The 18,573-nt window shown below is 43.5% G+C and overlaps 1 protein-coding gene across 11 annotated transcripts in view; it reads left to right on the top strand.

Moving 5' to 3' along the window:
- The window catches only part of ATXN7 (ataxin 7), a 124,273-nt gene that overhangs the window by 91,873 nt on the left and 13,827 nt on the right, over window positions 1-18,573 (top strand). For 6 of the 11 annotated variants that reach the window (XM_081072889.1, XM_081072890.1, XM_081072884.1 and 3 more), the window contains 4 exons: window positions 10,782-11,034; window positions 13,090-13,349; window positions 13,818-13,900; window positions 18,285-18,550. In XM_081072889.1, the coding sequence (XP_080929015.1) occupies window positions 10,782-11,034; window positions 13,090-13,349; window positions 13,818-13,900; window positions 18,285-18,550 (862 nt within the window). Of the gene's footprint in view, window positions 1-1,612; window positions 1,838-10,781; window positions 11,035-13,089; window positions 13,350-13,817; window positions 13,901-18,284; window positions 18,551-18,573 lie in introns of those variants that run through there. The other 5 variants (XM_081072892.1, XM_081072891.1, XM_081072886.1 and 2 more) reach the window with 4 other exon arrangements.

Here is an 18,573-nt window from a genome sequence, read left to right as displayed (position 1 = left end):
AATTAAATGTAGACGTGTTTGTGGCATTCAAGAACATTTGCTGAAATTCACCCTGGTTTTCGTGAGGGTTGCAGAAAGACGGGCCCCAGAACTGTCACGGATTGGCTGGTTCTCGTAACAGTTGTTTTCCCCACTTGCACATCCACCATCTACAAAAGGGAACACTGGAAAGGCAAGCGCTTGTGCTGGAGACCGGTGAGGAGGCCGATCCAGTGTGGTAGCTGCAGTGGTGTGGGGTGACGCCGCGCCTGAGGAAGAGCCTCTTGCCCAGGTTCTGTCCTGCAGTGGAGGACCTGGCATCCGGGGGCCCCGGGCGGCTGGGCGCCGTGAGTGGTGCTTGGGCCTGTGGCAACCAGGCAGTACGGCAATGGATTGTGTTTCCTTTCCGCTAGCTTAAGAAAACGTTCAGTGAATTAACCTAAAATTCTTATTTTTGCTAATTTTTGAAATTTGCTCATCCTGTCCTTCTCAGGCCCGCTAATGTCTCTTTCGTTGTGTTCTTCTGCTGTCTTTTAAGGACCACCATAGTTTTGTCTGAATGTGACTGTAAGAAATTTGAAAAAGAAAAGAAAGCAGTAGGTTTCAGAAAACCCTCTGGATCTTAATATTGCTGCCATGGTTAGGATCTGAATGCTTGCTGTGAAAATAAAGCAGTGTGGCTACTGTTCTTTTGTTTTAGAATAAATTTAGCATTTGTGTGTGGTCTAATAGAAGCCATTTCCTATGGCCCACAACTTTTCCATCCCTTCCAGGCCAAATCTTTCCACACGTGTAATTCATAACTTTTTGCCAAATATTCTGCATGGGGTGATGGGAGTCTGTAGAGGAATCCCCCCCCCACCCCCACCTCTTTGACATTTAAAAGTGTTCATTCTGAACTGTCAGGGCATCTGAGCGTATTTACGTGTTCAGCCTTTATTATCCTAACAGTCAGATCAGTTGGCCGGTTTTTTTCGGTGTGTGTGTTTGACAGTAAGATTTGATGATTGACAAGAGGGGGAACAGTGATATGGGGAGCATAATGGGGCTGAGATAGAAACAGCTAAACCAGGCAGACACTGTTTATAAAGAGCCACTTAGAGAAGTTTTTGGATTCCTAGTATAAAAAGTACCACGCTTTAGTCAGACATCCAGTGATTGAAACTCTGGACAGTCAGGTGTGTATTCTGCTGAAGTTAGGCATATTTTATAAATATGCACAGAAAGTAAGTTAAGATTTTTGTTACCAGATTTAGGAAGAAAAGTGTGCTCACTTGTAACAAACTTTTATTTTTTAAAAATATAGATCATGAGGAAATAAAATGTGGGGAAAGGCTTGTTGATATTTATAGAAATGTATAACTTTAAAACTTCTAGGTCTATCGAGACATAAAACTTAGATTCTATAATGAATCATGTAAATTTTCTAATATACCTGGTAGTAACAGTGTCTGTTTGAAGGTATTTAGAAAAACCAGGGTGTGAATAATTCACATTTTAGCAGGTTTAATTTATAAATTTCATCTCCAGTTTTGGCAAGGTGCCTTTCAAAGAGAAGGATTAATTTACACCAGCCAGGATGCCTTGTATGACCGTATTAGATCAAATTAGACTCCACCCCTTGTTTTCTGTTGATCTGCCAGGACCTTTGTAATTCAAGTGCTTTTTACAGTAGTAGCAAATGTTACATAAGACCAAACATGGAGCATATTTGGAGTTGGTGGGCAGACCCAACTCATGATGTAAGCCTGCAGTAGCGAGTGTGCAATGAAGCACAACTAAATTATGTGAATGGAAGGTAACAAGAAGCGTCTCCGGAATAGCCCTTCCTCCGCACCAGGGCTGAAAGCTCCACTAGGTAAGTTTTCTGAGACAGTTTTCAGAGGCTGGTCTTGGCTCGGGGCCCAGTTCTGGATGAGCTTGCAGGAGGTGGGTTAGTTCTTTGGTAACACTACGTAGGACCAAGCAGAGTCGGAAGAGTTCGTGCAGGCCTGTTTCCTGCTATCATTTGTCCTGTCCTGTCAGCAGGCCCGGAGCCGTAAGCCGCTGAAGTGGTGGAGAGCGTGAGCTCTGCAGAGCTAGTGATCAGAGTGGGTAATCGCAACCAGAGAGATTAGCTGCTGCAAGCCATCCGCAGGGGCCATTCTGAAATGTCATTGAAGTAATCTGGCCAAAGTTCAAAATGCAGAAAGGAGTTGAGTTTGCTATTAACTCCAACAAAATTGTGCTGCGGTTTGCACCAAACAGTTCCCGGATCTCAAAACAGGGAGAACATTGGTTACGTCGCTCTCTAAAAATGGAGGAACGTTGTAACATGCTTTAACTGTTTGTTTTGTATCTCACTTGTGGTAAGTGAGGTTTCATGACAGCCGGTTCACAGTGTTTCCTGTAAGAATGTGTCTGAAAGCTATTTTGTCAGATACTTCAAATCCACAGCACAGTTTCAAACAGAACACTGGCAAGAGGGAAAACAACTTCAAAATACAAACAGTAACCCTGGGAAGTCATTCAGTAACTTCTTCAATTGAGTGTATAAAACTGTAATTACTGACTGACTGCCAGAAAAGACGGTTTTTTTAATTGGTTTTTAAGGTAGCCAGTACAGCTAAGCGGAGTGGGTTGTGAAGCTGTTCTCAGAGTTACACTAATTATCTCATGCCTCTGTCTGCAAGCAGGAAGGGAGGTGACAGTTGAGTTCTTTACTTTTCACTGGCTTCAAATTTCATGCCTTCTGCAATGACCGGATGGGTTTAATTGAGGTTGAAATTTAGCTACCCTTTTGAAGGACTTTAAATACAAACAAATCTTAAACCTTAAACCAAATGGCTCTTAATTCCCTAAAATTGATTTTTCTAAAAACTCTGTCTCTCGTGAGGCAGTTTTAGTTTTGCCGTTTCTGGTTTCGTTTTTGAATATTTATTTTGGTGTTTATTAGTTGACAGCCCTAGCCTATAGGTGGGGCAGATACTATTTCTCTCTTCAGAAGAAATAAACACGTGCTGCAAAGTCATTGAAAACAGCGGCATTGTTAAGTAATGAATCACCCATTCCTTACTAACAGAGTGCCTAACGAAGGAGGTTTTCTGGACTGTTCTGCCTTTGAGGGTTTTGTTATTCCCCTGTTCATGGTCTTCTCTCTGCTCTCACCCCCACCCAGAATAAAGTAAAATAAAAAGGACAGAAAACTAGTGGGACGTAGTGTAGCGGTGGAGCTGTGCCTTGCAGACTTGAGCCCAGCACTTCGCAGCAGGTGGTGGTGACACTCCGTTCACCGTGGACTTGCTGCTGCTCCCTCTTGGCCTGCAAGACAGTGCTCCCGGTGGGGATTCCCGCACAGAAGTTTTCACTCAAAACAAACAAACAAACAAAAAGCGAATTCCTCTAATTTGAGTTTTACCAGGTTCCTATAATCCTCTCTTCCCCGATCTGTGTGTGTGAAAACTGGATTGGAGTAGTAAAGACACATTGTTTTTCTTAATTCTCTTTTTGCACTTGGATGATAGTCTTGTGTCTTTCATTTGGGAAACACTGTGACCCAGACCCAAAATATGGCTGCAGACGTGCTCATGTAGAAATTGCGTTTGTTGATGCTTGAACTGTGCATGGTGTACAAACTGCCAGGCTGAGCTCACAGTGATGGATCACTGAATTTGCAGGGTGCTGCTTTTCCCTAACAGATGAGGGATTAAGTCAAAAAGCACCTGGAAACTTGGGGAGTTTTGGTTCAGACTGTTTTTTTCTTCTCACCTGTTGATACCTGACAAATACAGACATTTCAAGTCAATGAGGGAGATGGGAGCAGATGCATTGTCACTCGGACGGCAAAATCTTGCTTGTTTTCAGGCAAGTGATTGCTTGCTATATATATTCTGTCAGGATCATTTGGTAACAGTATGCTTCCTGAAGACAGCAGGGAGAAGTCCTTAGGACTGTTAGCAAAATAGAAGTGGCAGCCAGCATGGTGTGCATTTCAGAATATGCTGTAGTCAGAAACGGTGACAGTAAGGTCACAAAAGTGGCACCATTCTGGGGATCGTAGAAGCACATTGAGGTGGTTGTGTTTTACTCCAGGCATCCGCGAACGTGTGTGTGTGTGTGTGTGTGTGTGTCTGTCTGTCTGTCTGTCTGTCTGAGACCCTGGTGACAAGCCTCGTGCAGTCTGCACCTTGGCCAGGGCTGCCGGAGCAGAGGAAGGGGCCACCTTAAGGAAATGAACTGGTTGCCTAGACCATTCAGTTTTCCCTAAAACAAGCTATCTTCTGATCATGAGTATGAAGAAATGATGTTATACTCACAACTGAGGTGATCAAATGTTACACCATTAAGTACCCCCTCTTTTTCGCCATCATTTCATCTTCTTCAATAAACTATTTGGATTTTTAAACTATTTTAAAACATTTTTTAAGTGTTTGCCAAGAGCTACAAGTTAAGATGGTGGGGGAGGGGTACCCCTAGATAGTCAATAAGTTTTTCATATTTCTCACATACTTGAAAGCAAAGTCCAGAAAGAACAGTCCCATGGGAAGTCCTAGCAACATTATTTGAGGCTGCCATATTTCTGCTCCTTTCTTAGCAACATTATTTACAATCCTTTCACGCCTGTCCCTTCCCCCACCGGAGTCTTTCTCCCTTGTAATCTGCCCTTTGTGATCTGCTCTTTCATGCAGCCAGTGTGAGTGGGGGTGCTGCAGTGTGCTCCCTGCCTGGAGATGTGGAAATGCCAAGAGTGGGGCTTTCATTCCCATCATAAAGTACTCACTTAAAGAGCTTGATAATTTGATTATAAACCTTTGGCAAAAAGTTGTTTCAAGTGGCCTGAGTGCTGTAAATGACTCTCTTTCTGCACTTTCCCCTTATGTTTTAATTTTAAAGCACCTCTGCATTAGGGGGAGGAGAAAGGCATTTGGCAGAAATCACAGTTGGAGACTAATTTGTTAGGGCAGCCAGTGTTGAAATCATCCTTTTCAGTTAAATCTCTCCAGTGGAAAGACACCCGGTGCTTTGTGCCGAAGACTTTTTCTCCCTCACTGTTCTCCAGTGCCAGTTTGTAACCCACCTGGGCACGCTCTGAAGCTGCCACCGGCTCCAACTGTGGTCCATTGTCCTTGGGCACTCGTGTCAGAGAACAGCTCTGGGTTCCCCAACTTAAGATTTTAATGTTCCAGGAACAGTCCTACCGATTTGCTTCCTTTTTAGTATTAGACTATTAATCAAGTACGTGAGGACCCTAAAGTAGTTGATTCAAAAGAAAAACAGATTTGGGGATTAAAGAAGTATGTGACAACAAGGAGTGGAGTGGGACCACCTTTGCTGGCAGACACAAGTGCTTTCAGAAAAGAGTAGAGGGAGTAAGAAAATGTACAGGGAAGGGCTGACAATGAGAGAAGTGAGCAGACATCATTCAGTGTTTATGAGCACGCGTGGTTCGTGGTGTGATTTAAATGGCATACCAAGTATTTTTTAATAGTTATTGGGAAAAAATAGATGTCAAACCCAAAGCCCTGGTTTCACAGATACTACTTCAGTAATGCTCAATTAGGTATGTCTAGTCAGCCACTGTATTTTGAAAAACACATTAAGTAAATAATAGTCTTTGATAATGTGCACATATGACAAAAGACCCGGAATGTGATTCGATTTTGAATCTCAAACGCTTAAGGAAAGCACTGATGTGGTGAAAGGTAGATGTATAAGGAAGACGTTCTGAGATTTAAAAATACACACATGTGGTCTTAATTCATAGCCTGCCTCAGGTCCTGATCTGGGATGTTTCCTAGGTGGTCCTAATCCTATGAAAGACAGGTGATGCCAGCTGACCCCTTATGCGTTGTGTTGGGCACCCTGAAAATGAAGAATGGCAGTTTGGGTTAACTGGAAGCTGCGTAATAGGAGATTATACTTATCATCAACCTGGATATCAGTCAACAATTTAAATAATTCTGTGAAGGGGCTGCTTAATGAATGACCCAAAGTTTCTAAACGGAGCTTTTTGGAGCTGACAGTAATGATTACTGTTAGCACTCTTGCCTGCTCTTCATGCCTATTGAGAATGGAACAATTATAACGTAGCTTCCTTTATTTTGGCATGTGTGAAATTGAGCACAGAACACCAATGAAATTTCTCTTTTTGTAAAGTATGTATTTGATACTTAAGTAAACCATATTCATTCATTATAGAAAACTCAAACAGTATGAAAAGGTTTTTCAAAAATAGACCTATGATCTCAGGGATAACTACTTTAAAAAGTCTGATATAGTCTTATATCCCTCTAGATTTTTTTCAAGCATGAATGATTTGAAGTTACAGTTTGCTTTGACTGCTTTTTAGGTTTGTGCCCTAATTTTGGCACTTGTACTTTATAAATTATTTTTAGTTATTTCCAAAGGAATTTTTTTTATGACTTAAAAATATCTAATTACTTTCTTTGAGCTCCTCTTTGGTTTGTACCTGAGTGTCAATACACAAACACACAAACACACAGACACACACACACACATGCTTATATATATATACACATATATACATAGACACACAAACATACATGCGTTCACTTGCGTTCACTTGCATATAATCACAAATATGTATATTTTTAAATCTCAGCATGATTCCAAAATTACAAGCTCAGTATTCTTGGTTGCATTCCACTTCGAAAGACTTAAAGAAAGCTGTTCTTTCCTCTTCTCCATATCCTGCCCTTGCCTTAGTGGGGTGAGATCTTCAAGCCACAAAGGGGAAGAAAGCCCTGTGCTTCCACCCATCTCTCCCTCCCTGCCTCCCTTTATCTGCCTTGTTCTCACACCCACACACACTCACCCATGGCTCTTTCTCTGTTCGTCCCATTTTCCCTGTATCTGTGTGTCTGTCAGTCTGCCTGACTCTCTCTCCCTCTTGCTAGAGCCGTTCAAAGTGCCCTCCTGATTCAGGGATAGAGTGTGCTTTCTCGGTGCTGGTGCCAGGCCCTGGAGAGGAGTGCTTTGGAAACAGCTCGGCCTCCTCCCAGACCACGCTGCAGTTACGCTTGGCATCCAGCCACCGGTTTGCCCACGTAATACAAGGTGTCTAATCCGACCCATGACTTGCCTGTTTCACGTTTGTTGTAAGAACATACACTTTTTTTAGCTGGAGGCCTAGTTTCAAATCTTATGAAAAATAAGGGCCCACAGTGAAAGGATGAGGAGAGTCCAACTGAACTATAATTATATTTGGTTTTCCCTCTTCACTTTCTCGTGGAGGGAAAGCCAGATGCTGCCCTTTCCAGAGAATAAGTTACCAGACCCTGATGTGAAGGAACAACTTAATTCAGCAGCATGACAAGAATTTGAGCTGGCACTTTACAGCCAGAATCTCAGACAGAGACAGACAGACAGACAGACATACGCGCGAACACGCAGCCTGTTTCAAGTTTTAGTGAATGAAGAAGTTCACATGATAAGTTGCCATTCTCAGTTTTTAAGTAGCTTTTATTGCTGAAATAGAATATACAATTTTGGGGGAAATGTTATTCATACATCAGCTGACTTTTAATGTTAGGAAGCTGTGAATCTTGATTTTTGTAGTACAAAATCCCATTTCAAGAGTTAATAGACAAGAAAAGAAGTGTTACCTAAAGAAAATGGGGAGAATGGACTCTGATGGAAGTAGAAAATTGAAAGGACAAGCTTGAAGTTAGTCAGTTCTGCTGTAACACAACACGCATTCCTGAAAAATTACCGCACTGTGCAAAATTGCACAATAAAAACCACATGAGACTCGTTGAGAAAATTGGGTTAGGGCACAACACTCAAAACATCAGTGACACACACAAAAGGATAGGAACCTAACAAAAATGATAGCACAGTTTTACATGGATTAAATGGTTAAAAAAAACACAACATAAATATGAGAATAAATATGACAGTTTACCTTGAAAACGACCTGACATTTGGTTCTGGAAGAAGGTGTCGGGAAGATTGCGCTTGTGAGCTGAGTAGTGGTGGAAGGCAGGGTCTGTGAAATCGCTGGAAAGTCGGAGCCCCTGATGGGGACGGTGTGGCTCCTGCCATCCTGGGCGGCCAAGGTGGGTTGTGGGTGTCCTATGCATTCCCATGGGGTTCAGTTCAGCTAGGTGCAGTTTCCTGCACCTAGTGCAGGTGCTTCTTGCACATGAAGTCTTACAAAAGCAAATGCAAAATTTCATTATGCTCAAATTGTTTTTTAGTGCGTCAATAGCTTTGGAATAAATTTACATTTCCAGAACAAGCATTGTAGCAGAACTGACTGTATTCAATTAGATTGAGAATTTTGTTTACATCTTTTAATATCAGAGAAAATATATCACGTTTACTCTGAGACACGTGCTTGAGAGTTCCGATTGCCAGAGAATAGTAAAAGGAGTCGATTTCTTACAAATCAGAGTTCCTGTTGGGGTTTTCCCCCGTTCATACCACAGACATGCTATTATTGTTCCTTCAGTACACTGCCACCAGTCATACACTTTTTTATGGATGAGTATTTTAATATTTAATTATTTTAATGTATATCAGAAAAGTGTTTATAGGAAGCTGATCAAACCTATTGCTTCAGAAATACTATTGTTTTGGGAAAATATCTCTAAGTGAGGTACCGTGCTTCACACGGAGCCATCTGAAAATGGATTGGGGGGTAGTTTCAGGTTGCCCTTGGCAAAGGGGCACTACTAGTGATTAAAGGGTGGCAGACCAGGAATTCTAACTATCCTGAAATCCTGTGCAATTGTCCAAAATACCAATGATGCCCACATGAGAGACTGGTTAGTACTAGACTAAGGAAGAGTAGGGAATAGTAGAGTTGATCATTTAAAGTGTTGAGTACAAAATAGTATTTTATGTGGCTTTGGTTAGAACAATGAAAGTAGCTTGTAATTGATGACTTTTGAGCACGCCAGTTCAGGACGAGTAGCAGCAGGGAGCTTTAACAAACTGCCGGCCGGTGTTCTCGGTGCTGCACAAGCGTTCCCTTAGCCCTGGGTACTGAGCCTAGTGTCAGGCAGGCTCTCGATCCTGCTGCACAGTGGAATCACACCAGGGAGCTTGTGAGAGTCTGGATGCCCAGGCCACACCCCAAACCAGTCAAATCACACTCTCCGAGTGGGGGGCCTCAGGCACCAGTGTGTTTTCAGCTCCTTAGGTTATGCCAATGTATAGCCAAGGTTGAGAACCACTGGTCTAGGACTATGTGAAAATCACTCCTCTTCACTAGAAGAGATGTACCGATCAAGCAACTGTTAATTGCACTCCTACTCTGTGCCATGTCTTATAGGGGAAGATGAGTGAAACATGGCTCAGGGAAGCTCCACCATCCAAAGCAGACCACAGAACTGGAAATAGATTTTTACAGTCCTGGCTGACAAGTGCTGAGGCTTGGAAGTATAGTCAGAGTCTTTGGGATCACAGATGAGAGAGAAACTAAATTAAAAAAAACAACAAAAAACCTCTGATGCCAAATTTGGAAAAAATTATTAAACTTAAGTTAATTTAGTTTTCCTTTCCTTACAACTTTCAAATCAGGAAAGGGGGGTGGGATGCAACAAGCACTTACAAATCACTATCAATTTAGCTGTCCTAACCTGCTGGTGGCCTTTGTGTGGTCCAGTTGGAGAATTTGAATTTTGCCTGCAGATAGCATAATACATTTGTCCTGGTGTAGGCCCGGTTATCAAGTACCTCCCAAAGCATTGTTGAACTAATGACCTTGTGGGGATAAATCATCACAGCTTCATAGAGAAGCTGAGACTGGTATAAAAAAGACCTTTGGAAATAAACCATTTAAGTCATGCTGATAGTCATTGATTCTCATATGCTTAATTTTTTAAATACTCAGAGCTTCCATATTGTGATAAGTAAATATTGGACCACATACATTTAAAACTTAGAGTTAAGCAGATGTGTCATTTTAAATTATAAGTTTAAAGGCAGCCACTAAGCTACCATCATAAGGTTCTTAAGTAGCTAAAGTTACTAAATAATTTACTTGTTTCCATTGATAGTGTTCTTCAACAGCTCTGATTTATTTAATATGGATTGCTTTACTCTGAGAGAATCTGATGCTCCAATGGACGGACTTATTTTCAGTTACACCTGTGTAGTCTGTACTTAACCATGAATTATTTCCTGGTTTAAACACCAAGCACAGCTATTTGTGGTATTTTTGTCTTGCACCATTGGCATCTTAGTGGTGTGAACCAGAGCTATGCCATCTGTAGCTGAATGACATTATTGAAAAAAAAGGGTGGGGGTGAAATGATTAACTGGAAAATTTCAGCACAGATTCTTAAGGAACAATAAGATAACCCTAGAAACATTCTTATTTAGTGTCATATGCTAGTGGGTAGTGACAAAAAAAATGAAGGTACAATTTGTTTCTTAACATTTTGCTATTTGGAAAATTGGAGAGGTACTATGCTGGAGAGGAAGAATTAATTCCATACAATGTCAATCAGCAGAGTTCTGCAGATGAATGAATAATTTTCTTCTGTCTGACTGCAAGTGGAACCATGAGGTTCATGTGCCAAACCCAGTATTCTCAGGTTTAGAATGGCTGTTTAACTTCCTCATGGCTGTCTGTGAATGATAAACCTTTTTATGCGGAGATGTTTCCTATGCAAAAGGACCAGTTCCTAGAAGCCTGACTGAGCCTGTGGGGCCTAGATAAGCCATTTCTGAAAGCTGCAGAGCTTAGTATGTTGGAACCTAAATGTGTTGATTTCAGGCTACTCTTCCAGGGTTCCCTTGGAGACTTGCCTGAAACATGATGTCTTTTTTTCTCTCTTTGTTTTCATTTTCAGAAAGAAGACATAGCTCACCCAGCAAGCCTTCTTTGGCCGTTCCTCCCACGTCAGTATTTTCTTTCTTCCCTTCTCTGTCCAAAAGCAAAGGAGGCAGGGGAAGTGGAGGCAGCCGTCCTCCCAGTGGCGGTGTTCTAAGCACGTCCTCACTAAGTTCCATGTTGTTGAAATCGCCCAAAGAGAAACTGCAGCTCAGGGGGAACAGCAGGCCAATGCATCCCATCCCGCAAAGCAGAATCCCCCACAGCAGAATGTGAGTGTGGCCAGGACGGTCGTCATGCTTCCCTCATGCAGTGGGCCTGTGCACACCGCTGCTCTGGGCGCGACTGGGGAGCGTGGGGAAGGGAGCGTGCGGGGGAAATTCACATTCATGCTGTTTCTTTCTGTTTCCCTGTCACATCTTGGGTGACTTCACAGAGTAGTAATAGCGTTAGTTATAAGGTTAATGATACTTACTGCTCCTCTGGGGTGTCTCGGCTACTGAAACGAAGCTCTACGTGTGTATCGGCCTTTGATTCCCAGAACAACCGTATGGAATAGGTATTCTTGTTATCCTCACTTCCCGAGTGAGGACAAGGAAGTACAATAAAAGGTCGAGGAGCTTTGGCTGAGGACCCTCAAGTCAGAAAGGCCTGGATTCACATCCCAGCAGCGTCACTTCCTAGCCGTGGGGTATTGGACATGGCCCCACTTTTCTCCGGAGCCCAAGAACAGCAGCCGTGGCGCAGGGTTCTGAGAGCAGTGGGGCTAATGTGTTAGAGTCAGGCCCCTGGCCCACAGGAGAGAATAAGTAAGTGGATGCTGGCGCTTCTGCTGTTGCAGTTGGTAATAGTAGGAAGCAAAGGTGAAGGGAGTCCCAGAGGCTGTCCTAGGCCTTTCCAGGGCCTGCGAAGCCAACAGGGAAGCCGTGCTTCCAACCCCCGTCCTGGGTGCATGTCACGAGTCTAGTGACGAGGGGAGACGGGAAGAAGCTCACACCCACCAGGCGAGGCTTCGGTGCCTCTCCCCGCGGGCTGTCCGTGGGCAGGCCCCTGGGTCACGTGACCCTGTGGTCACGTGAGGCAGCAGCCATGCACCCCCAGAGAAACGCATCTTGCTCCGTCATGGCATCCCTTAGCCTTGGTGGCAGGTGGCTTTTCCCTGGCCCGCCTCCCTTTAGAGGGTATGCCACACCTCTCAGGCCCAACGTCTGATTAAGCTGGTTAACCTCAGGGCAGCGTTCAGCCCTTGCTACTGCTCGGGGACCTTGCCAACTGGGAGTGGCCATGGCATCTTGCAGTGTCTCTGCTTCTGTCGGGCTGTCCCAGGTACAGCTGTTTGGAGCTGTTTGTCCTGGTTGCTGAGCCCCCAGCCTCTGCTCATCTGTCAGAAGTGCGAGTACAGCAGCTTGGCTTTTGTTCCTAGAGCTGTGTGAACGCCAAAGAAAATGCCAGTGTGCTGTGCAAGTCACTTGCCAGCTGCACAGCTGTCAGAGCGTTGACGCCGCTGACCGAAGTTTATAAAACCCCATGCGTTCAAACCTCTAAAGCAGCTGGCCTTTACAGGGGGACCAGGCGAGCTGTTAGCTTCAGAGCAGCATTTGCCACCCAAATGATAGTGTCTGTAAGACTTCAAGAGAAATCCATTCTCTGTTAGTGGCACAGGTGTTATTCTGTGGTCACCCGCTGTGCCTCAGGCCTGTGTGTCCCAAGCTCCTATTACAGAACCTTTCTCAGGGACTGCAGAATTATCACCCCAGTCGTACGTCATTTACTAATTCAACGTTGGTCTTGCTCATTGACAGAAGCAGAGAGCCTGTTCTGGGCGACATATTGTTAGGCTTATTTCAGTCCGTATAAGTCTTTAGTGACATTTCTTGGAAATATTCTCTAATTTCAATGTTTTTGCTCACTCAGTTTACTTTGTTTTGATGGATCCTTTCTTAAAAATGAGAGTTCTCAGAGACCTTCAGGTCCTGCAAATAGTCTTTGGTCCTGTTAGACTTTTTTATATTGTGCTTCTGGTAGGAATTGCGTTGTCTCACGTCTAGCTCTCCCAGGGCTCCTGTGTAAGGTTGTTCTGGAATGATGGTACACCAGGTAAAGTTGGTGGTCCCTGGAGGTTTTTGCCTCACCAGAAGGGCTTGTAGACTGGCTAAATGTGAACCTCACTGAATTTCCTGGACAGTCCTCAGCAGTTTGCATGCGGTGCCTTGAGGAGCCTAACTGTGTGGTGCACGGGCGGCAGGCGCCCTTCCTCCGTCTGCTCCCACTCACCCTCACCGGGGCGCTGGTACTTAGGTCCTGCTGTTCTCGCTTCCCCGCCACAGCATGACGCCCTCTGTGAAAGTGGAAAAGATTCATCCGAAGATGGACGGCACACTACTGAAACCTGCGGTGGGGCCACCCTGTCCTGCTACTGTGAGTTCCTCAGTCAAGCCTGGCCTTAACTGCCCCTCCATACCAAAGCCAACCTTGCCTTCACCTGGACAGATTCTGAATGGCAAAGGGCTTCCTGCACCGCCCACCCTGGAAAAGAAGTCTGAAGATAGTTCCAGTAACAGGAAGTTTTTAAATAAGAGATTATCAGGTAACTTCCGTTTCTCGTGGTGTTTTCTGTGTATTGGCCGTTGTAGGGGAGCACATGAGCTGCTGTCGCTAAGTCTTCTTTTAAAACTGGTCATCTCCAGCTTGAGGGGGAAGTTCCTTAAGTAGGATGCTTGCCGTCTGCACTGTTGGTCGGTTTTAAAGCGTGCATGTGTGTGCGTGTGCGTGTGCATGTGTGTGTATGTGTGTGCACGCACACGCAGCGTATGTGAAGATAGCTTTCCAGTGGTGTATTCCGGTACTGTAGTTGTACTGACTTAAACAGTCTGTCCCCTGCTGGCAACAGTCCCCATTCTGAGTGGTCTTACTGCTGCTTTATATTTATTGGTATGTGGTAGATTTTATCCAATTATAATTTGTGTGTTTTGCGATTTCTCCTGTTTTCTTACTTACAAAGTAACTGAAGGGAGGGTTTGGTGAGCCCATCGTAATGTCTGTGTGCTTTTGACAGAACGAGAGTTTGATCCTGACATGCACTGTGGGGTCGTTGACCTCGACACCAAGAAGCCCTGCACCCGGTCTCTGACATGCAAGGTACGTGGTGCCCTGGGCAGAGCGGCCCGTGCTCGGGGAAGCACCGTGGCTGCAGCAGGCAGGCACGGCTCCTGCACCTCCAACCCTCAGGGGTCTGCTCTGCGGATTGCTCCGGATTGTATAAATGAGGGAATAACTCGGTTTTAATGAAGAAAGCTTCAGGTTCAGAACATGTGAAGTCTGTTGTTATAAACTGCAATCTTCAGAGAGGTTTTGTTTCCTCTGAGCAGTGTCATACTTGGGAATAGTGTTCTTTCCTCATTAACCTGTTATTTTCAAATACTTGTAACATTTCTTCAGAGAAATTTAATATGAGAAGTTCCCCTTTACTGTGGTTTAAATTATACCAGAACAAGTCCATAAATTTACTTTGCATATACATGAATGTTCTTAAAATGTTTTTGTAATCTGTGGTCCTTCCATGTTAAAGAGTCACTTTAAAACATTTGTGACTTTTAGATAGCCTTCTTTTTGTTTTAAATACTAGATGATGTACAGCCTAGTTTACTTGTAAGCTAAAAAAACGTAATGGTCCTCCTTCCTGTCCTGAGGTTTTCCTTGGAAATGTCGGGTTGCTAATATGCCATGGTATCTTTGCTGTAAAATAAGTTGTCAGTGTAGGGGGGCTTCAGGCTGTCACTGGGTCTGCTACGTAAATGAGCATTTAGGTTTATTTATGGTTCTGTAGAGAGGGAGAGGGTCCCTTCAGAAAGATCAAGAAGTATTAAGAATCACTGCTTTGAAGTATGTAATTTAAAAACCCTTGTTTGGAGGACAGGTTAAAAATTATAAAAATTAGTCTCATCTTCTGAAAGTTAATAAAATTGTTTGGGGTATTATTTTAAATTTTACCAAAGATTGTATTTGAATAAAGGACTTTAGGCCGCACTCCATCCCGTAAAACAGTGGAGGAATGTTGTAATCTTCAGGAATGGAGAATGTTATTTCTAAGTGGTCCTTATTTTAATTCTAATTTTTGATTTAATTTTAGTATGTAGATTTTATCTTACAACAATGGTTCTGATCTTTTGGGGGAAGGGGTTGGCCATGAGTATCTTTAAATATCTAATTTTTTAAAAATCACAGATCCTCTTTCCTGAGGAAAAAATATATACTCACATATGTATTCTTAATTTTGCATTCTATTTCAAGAGTTGATGGACCAGCCCAGCCCTGAATCTCTAGGTTAAAAACTCCTATCAGAACAAATTGTCTCTGTTTTCTGTAACGATAATGGAACACACGTAGAGATGTATTGCTGTTCTCTGAAGGCGGCCATCCAAGCTCTGTAGGATTATGTCCGTGTTAGCTGTCCTTAGAGTTTGTGAAAATGTGCCTTGGTCCTGCATCATCTCCACAGATTTCTCAGTAGTCCCGTACCCTTGGTCAATGAAGGATGCTTTCTTTATCCAACATGCTCTTTTTCAATCATCTCTGTGGCATGCTGGTGAACCAAAAGCTTTCTCAGCTCAGAATCTGTGAGGAGTTTGACCACCTTCCTTTCTGGATCGTGTGTGCTTTCCATGTGTTCTGCTGAGAGTGTCATCATTGTGTGTGGCACGGTGCTAATCCTGTCATCGCGTTAATTGGTATCTTAGCCCTGGCATGTCATGAGTTCAGCAGAGAACTGGCAGAAAATGCAGCGTGTTGGCAGGCCTGCCCCTTCACTGAATGCCCGGCCTCTCTTCCTGTGCTCTTTGTCAGTGTTTCTCCCTTTTCCTTTCTCCTCTGTGGCCTGAGTCTGGCCAAACACTCGTGGGTGCCCCTGCTGCATGTGCCCCAGTGCTGCCCAGGCCCCTGGCATCTACCACTTAGAACACCGTCCATGCTCTTCACTGGCGGCATCTCCTGCTTCTCACTCCTGTCGCTTGTGCCCTCTTGTCTGCCGGCCCCATACTATCCCCTCCACGCGTCCTCATCTGTCCAGTGTCCTGTTCAATGTCCTCTTTGCCTTTCGTGCACAGCGGTTTTGAGTCTGGTGGCTTTGTTTATTCAATCGTTGTAGAAATTTACTGCATATATCCGGCACCCTGACCTCGTTCGTGGTCCCAGAGGTTACCAGGCTTTAACGAAATCAAGGCATGTTCCTACCCTCGTAGGGCTTACGGTCTAATGAAAGAGGTAGAACCTGATCTGATAATCACTCAGATAAGTGTAAAGTTAACCACTGATGTGTAAAACATGGAGGGAGGGCTATGTTATAACAGGCTTCATTCCATAGGGAGATTGGACCATGGAAGCCTCCTTTGCCGTAGGAACATGAGGCTGAAGTCCTATGATTTATCTGGGCAAAGGGGTGGGAGAGACCGAGGAAACAACATGTCTGATAGCTCTGTGCTGGGCAGAACAAACACCTTAGGGTCAGAACGACAGCCAGGAGGCTGAGGCACTTGGCACCAAAAGAGTGGGGAGCAGGGAGCAGGAAGCATGGGTATTCGAGTATGCAGGGCCGGAAGCCTCATTACAGAGCGAGCCAGAAGCCGCGTTACAGTGCCGGCCTTTATCCTGTGAGCCTGAGGCAGCTCCCAGAGAGTTCTGATGCGGGTGGGAGCATCACATTTGTGTTTGGAAGGTTCTTCAGCGCTCAGTGGAAAATCTGTTTACTCTTCAAATCAAGAGGGTAAACATCGATCATGCCGGCCTCCTTGACTCGCCTTGCTTTGCTGTGCTAAGCACCAGGGGCCATTTGGCGATGAGGAGAGGCTTTTCTGTCTGTCTGCAGACAGGCAGGTGTACCAGTGCCGTTATATATTCAGTTGTTCATTTGACACGTGTTGGAGGCCACTGTTGTTACGTGCTTGTTGTTTGAAGCATTTACTGAGTGCCAGGTGCTATGTGCGTGCTGGTCCAGCACTGAAAAAAACAGCTCCTTGTCTTCGTTTACGTTCCTTTCTTGTGGACATGTCACATATTAAAGAAAATTAAGGAAAAAATTTAAAAGCAGCTAAACACATTTATCTTTCTGTGTCATATTAGATTTGGGGCGTCTGTAAGTTGCAGTGGGTCTCAGAAGGAAACAGGTTATGTTACTGAATTTCAAAAGGACATTAGAAACCTAATTCCCCTTAAACCTCTTCAATTGTAGCAAGCATGCAGATCTGTAGAGCAGTACATCTGTGTAATGTGGAGAGCTGTGAACACACATGAAGGATCATTTGCAATATTTTGTGACATAAAAGAGATAAGGAAATATGTGGATGAATTCACTTACATTTAAAGGGATTCACTCTGCTGTGTATCTCCTCACAGCCGGAGAGACTTTCCTGGGCCTTAGTAGGCCCTCTCCTCAGCTTGCTTCAAGTCACTTTCTCTCCTTCAATGGCATTTTCATTGGAATAGAGAAAAACTTGTGTTTAGTTTTTACTCTCTGGCAGTTACTAAAAGAAAACTTTTTGATACATGTTTTATGAATAATTGTTTCTTCCCTTTTAACATTCAAAATTTTCAATGGCCCAAAGAGGGATTTTTCTAATGGATTTTGTAGGAGCCCCAGTAAACAAATTGTTATTGTTGCACAAAACAGGAGGACCTGTCACTTGCTTGTTTCTACCGGTTGCCACTTGATTACCATATTTTGCCGTGTATAATGCGCACCCACGTTTTTGGCCCAAACTTTCAGGGGGAAAAATCTTTCATTTTAATTTGTTAATTCAAATTTTCGTTTGTTTACATTTAGGTACTTGGTTTTTTTGGTATTATAAATGTATTTTAGCATTTATTTTTTTAACATAAAGGTACAAGAAATTTTATGTAACAAATAATTACAAAACACAAGAACAGATACAAGGTACAAGAAATTTTATGTACCAGTAACAAATTTACAATATTTATGCATCATAGAAGGCCAAGAACTCTTCGTTGTCACAAGTTCGTCCTAAGTTCAACAAAACCAATTATTGTATTCAACAAAACCAATTATCGTATTCCATGGTATTATTTGGCATACAGGTATCGTTATTGATTTTCCAGTTACACTTTTAACTCATAAGCATAAGTAAAAGAATTTAAAACATGTATATAGATACGGAATTAGCACTACCCATGTATAATATGCATCCTGATTTTTCCCTCACAAATTTGGCCAAAAAAAAAAGTGCATTATACACGGCAAAATACGGTACGTACTGGACAGCAGACCTAACATTTCTTTTTTGTGGTGGCAGTACCATCACCAAACCCTCACACAATTGGAGCCTGGAATATGTGCTGCTTCTATTCTAGCTAAAGGAAATAGGTCATATTCATGATTTTTAGTTTATCAAATGCTGAGCAGCCTTTGCTAGTGGTCCAGGTTGCTTTTTTACTGGGAATGGTGTTTTCTAACATATGACAGAGAAAGAATTATTACTGAGATACTTTGGTTTCTGTACTTTTTGGTCTACAGACACATTCCTTAACCCAACGGAGGGCTGTCCAGGGTAGAAGAAAACTATTTGATGTGTTGTTAGCCGAGCACAAAAACAAAACCAGGGAAAAGGAATCAATTCGCCATCTGGACTCTCAGCAACCAGCGCAGCCTCTCAGGGACCCGCATCCCGCCCCTCCCAGAACTTCACAGGAGCCACACCAAAACTCTCACGGAGTGATTCCTCCCGAATCCAAGCCTTTTGTAGCTAGTAAACCTAAACCTCACACCCCCAGTCTTCCAAGGTAAGCCATGCTTTCTCCCTCTT

Source organism: Rhinolophus hipposideros (assembly GCF_964194185.1).
Source record: "Rhinolophus hipposideros genome assembly, chromosome: 14".
In the NCBI taxonomy this organism is placed as follows: domain Eukaryota; kingdom Metazoa; phylum Chordata; class Mammalia; order Chiroptera; family Rhinolophidae; genus Rhinolophus; species Rhinolophus hipposideros.
The sequence above is the reverse complement of the archived record's forward strand: the minus strand, read 5'-3'. Positions and strand labels throughout refer to the sequence as shown.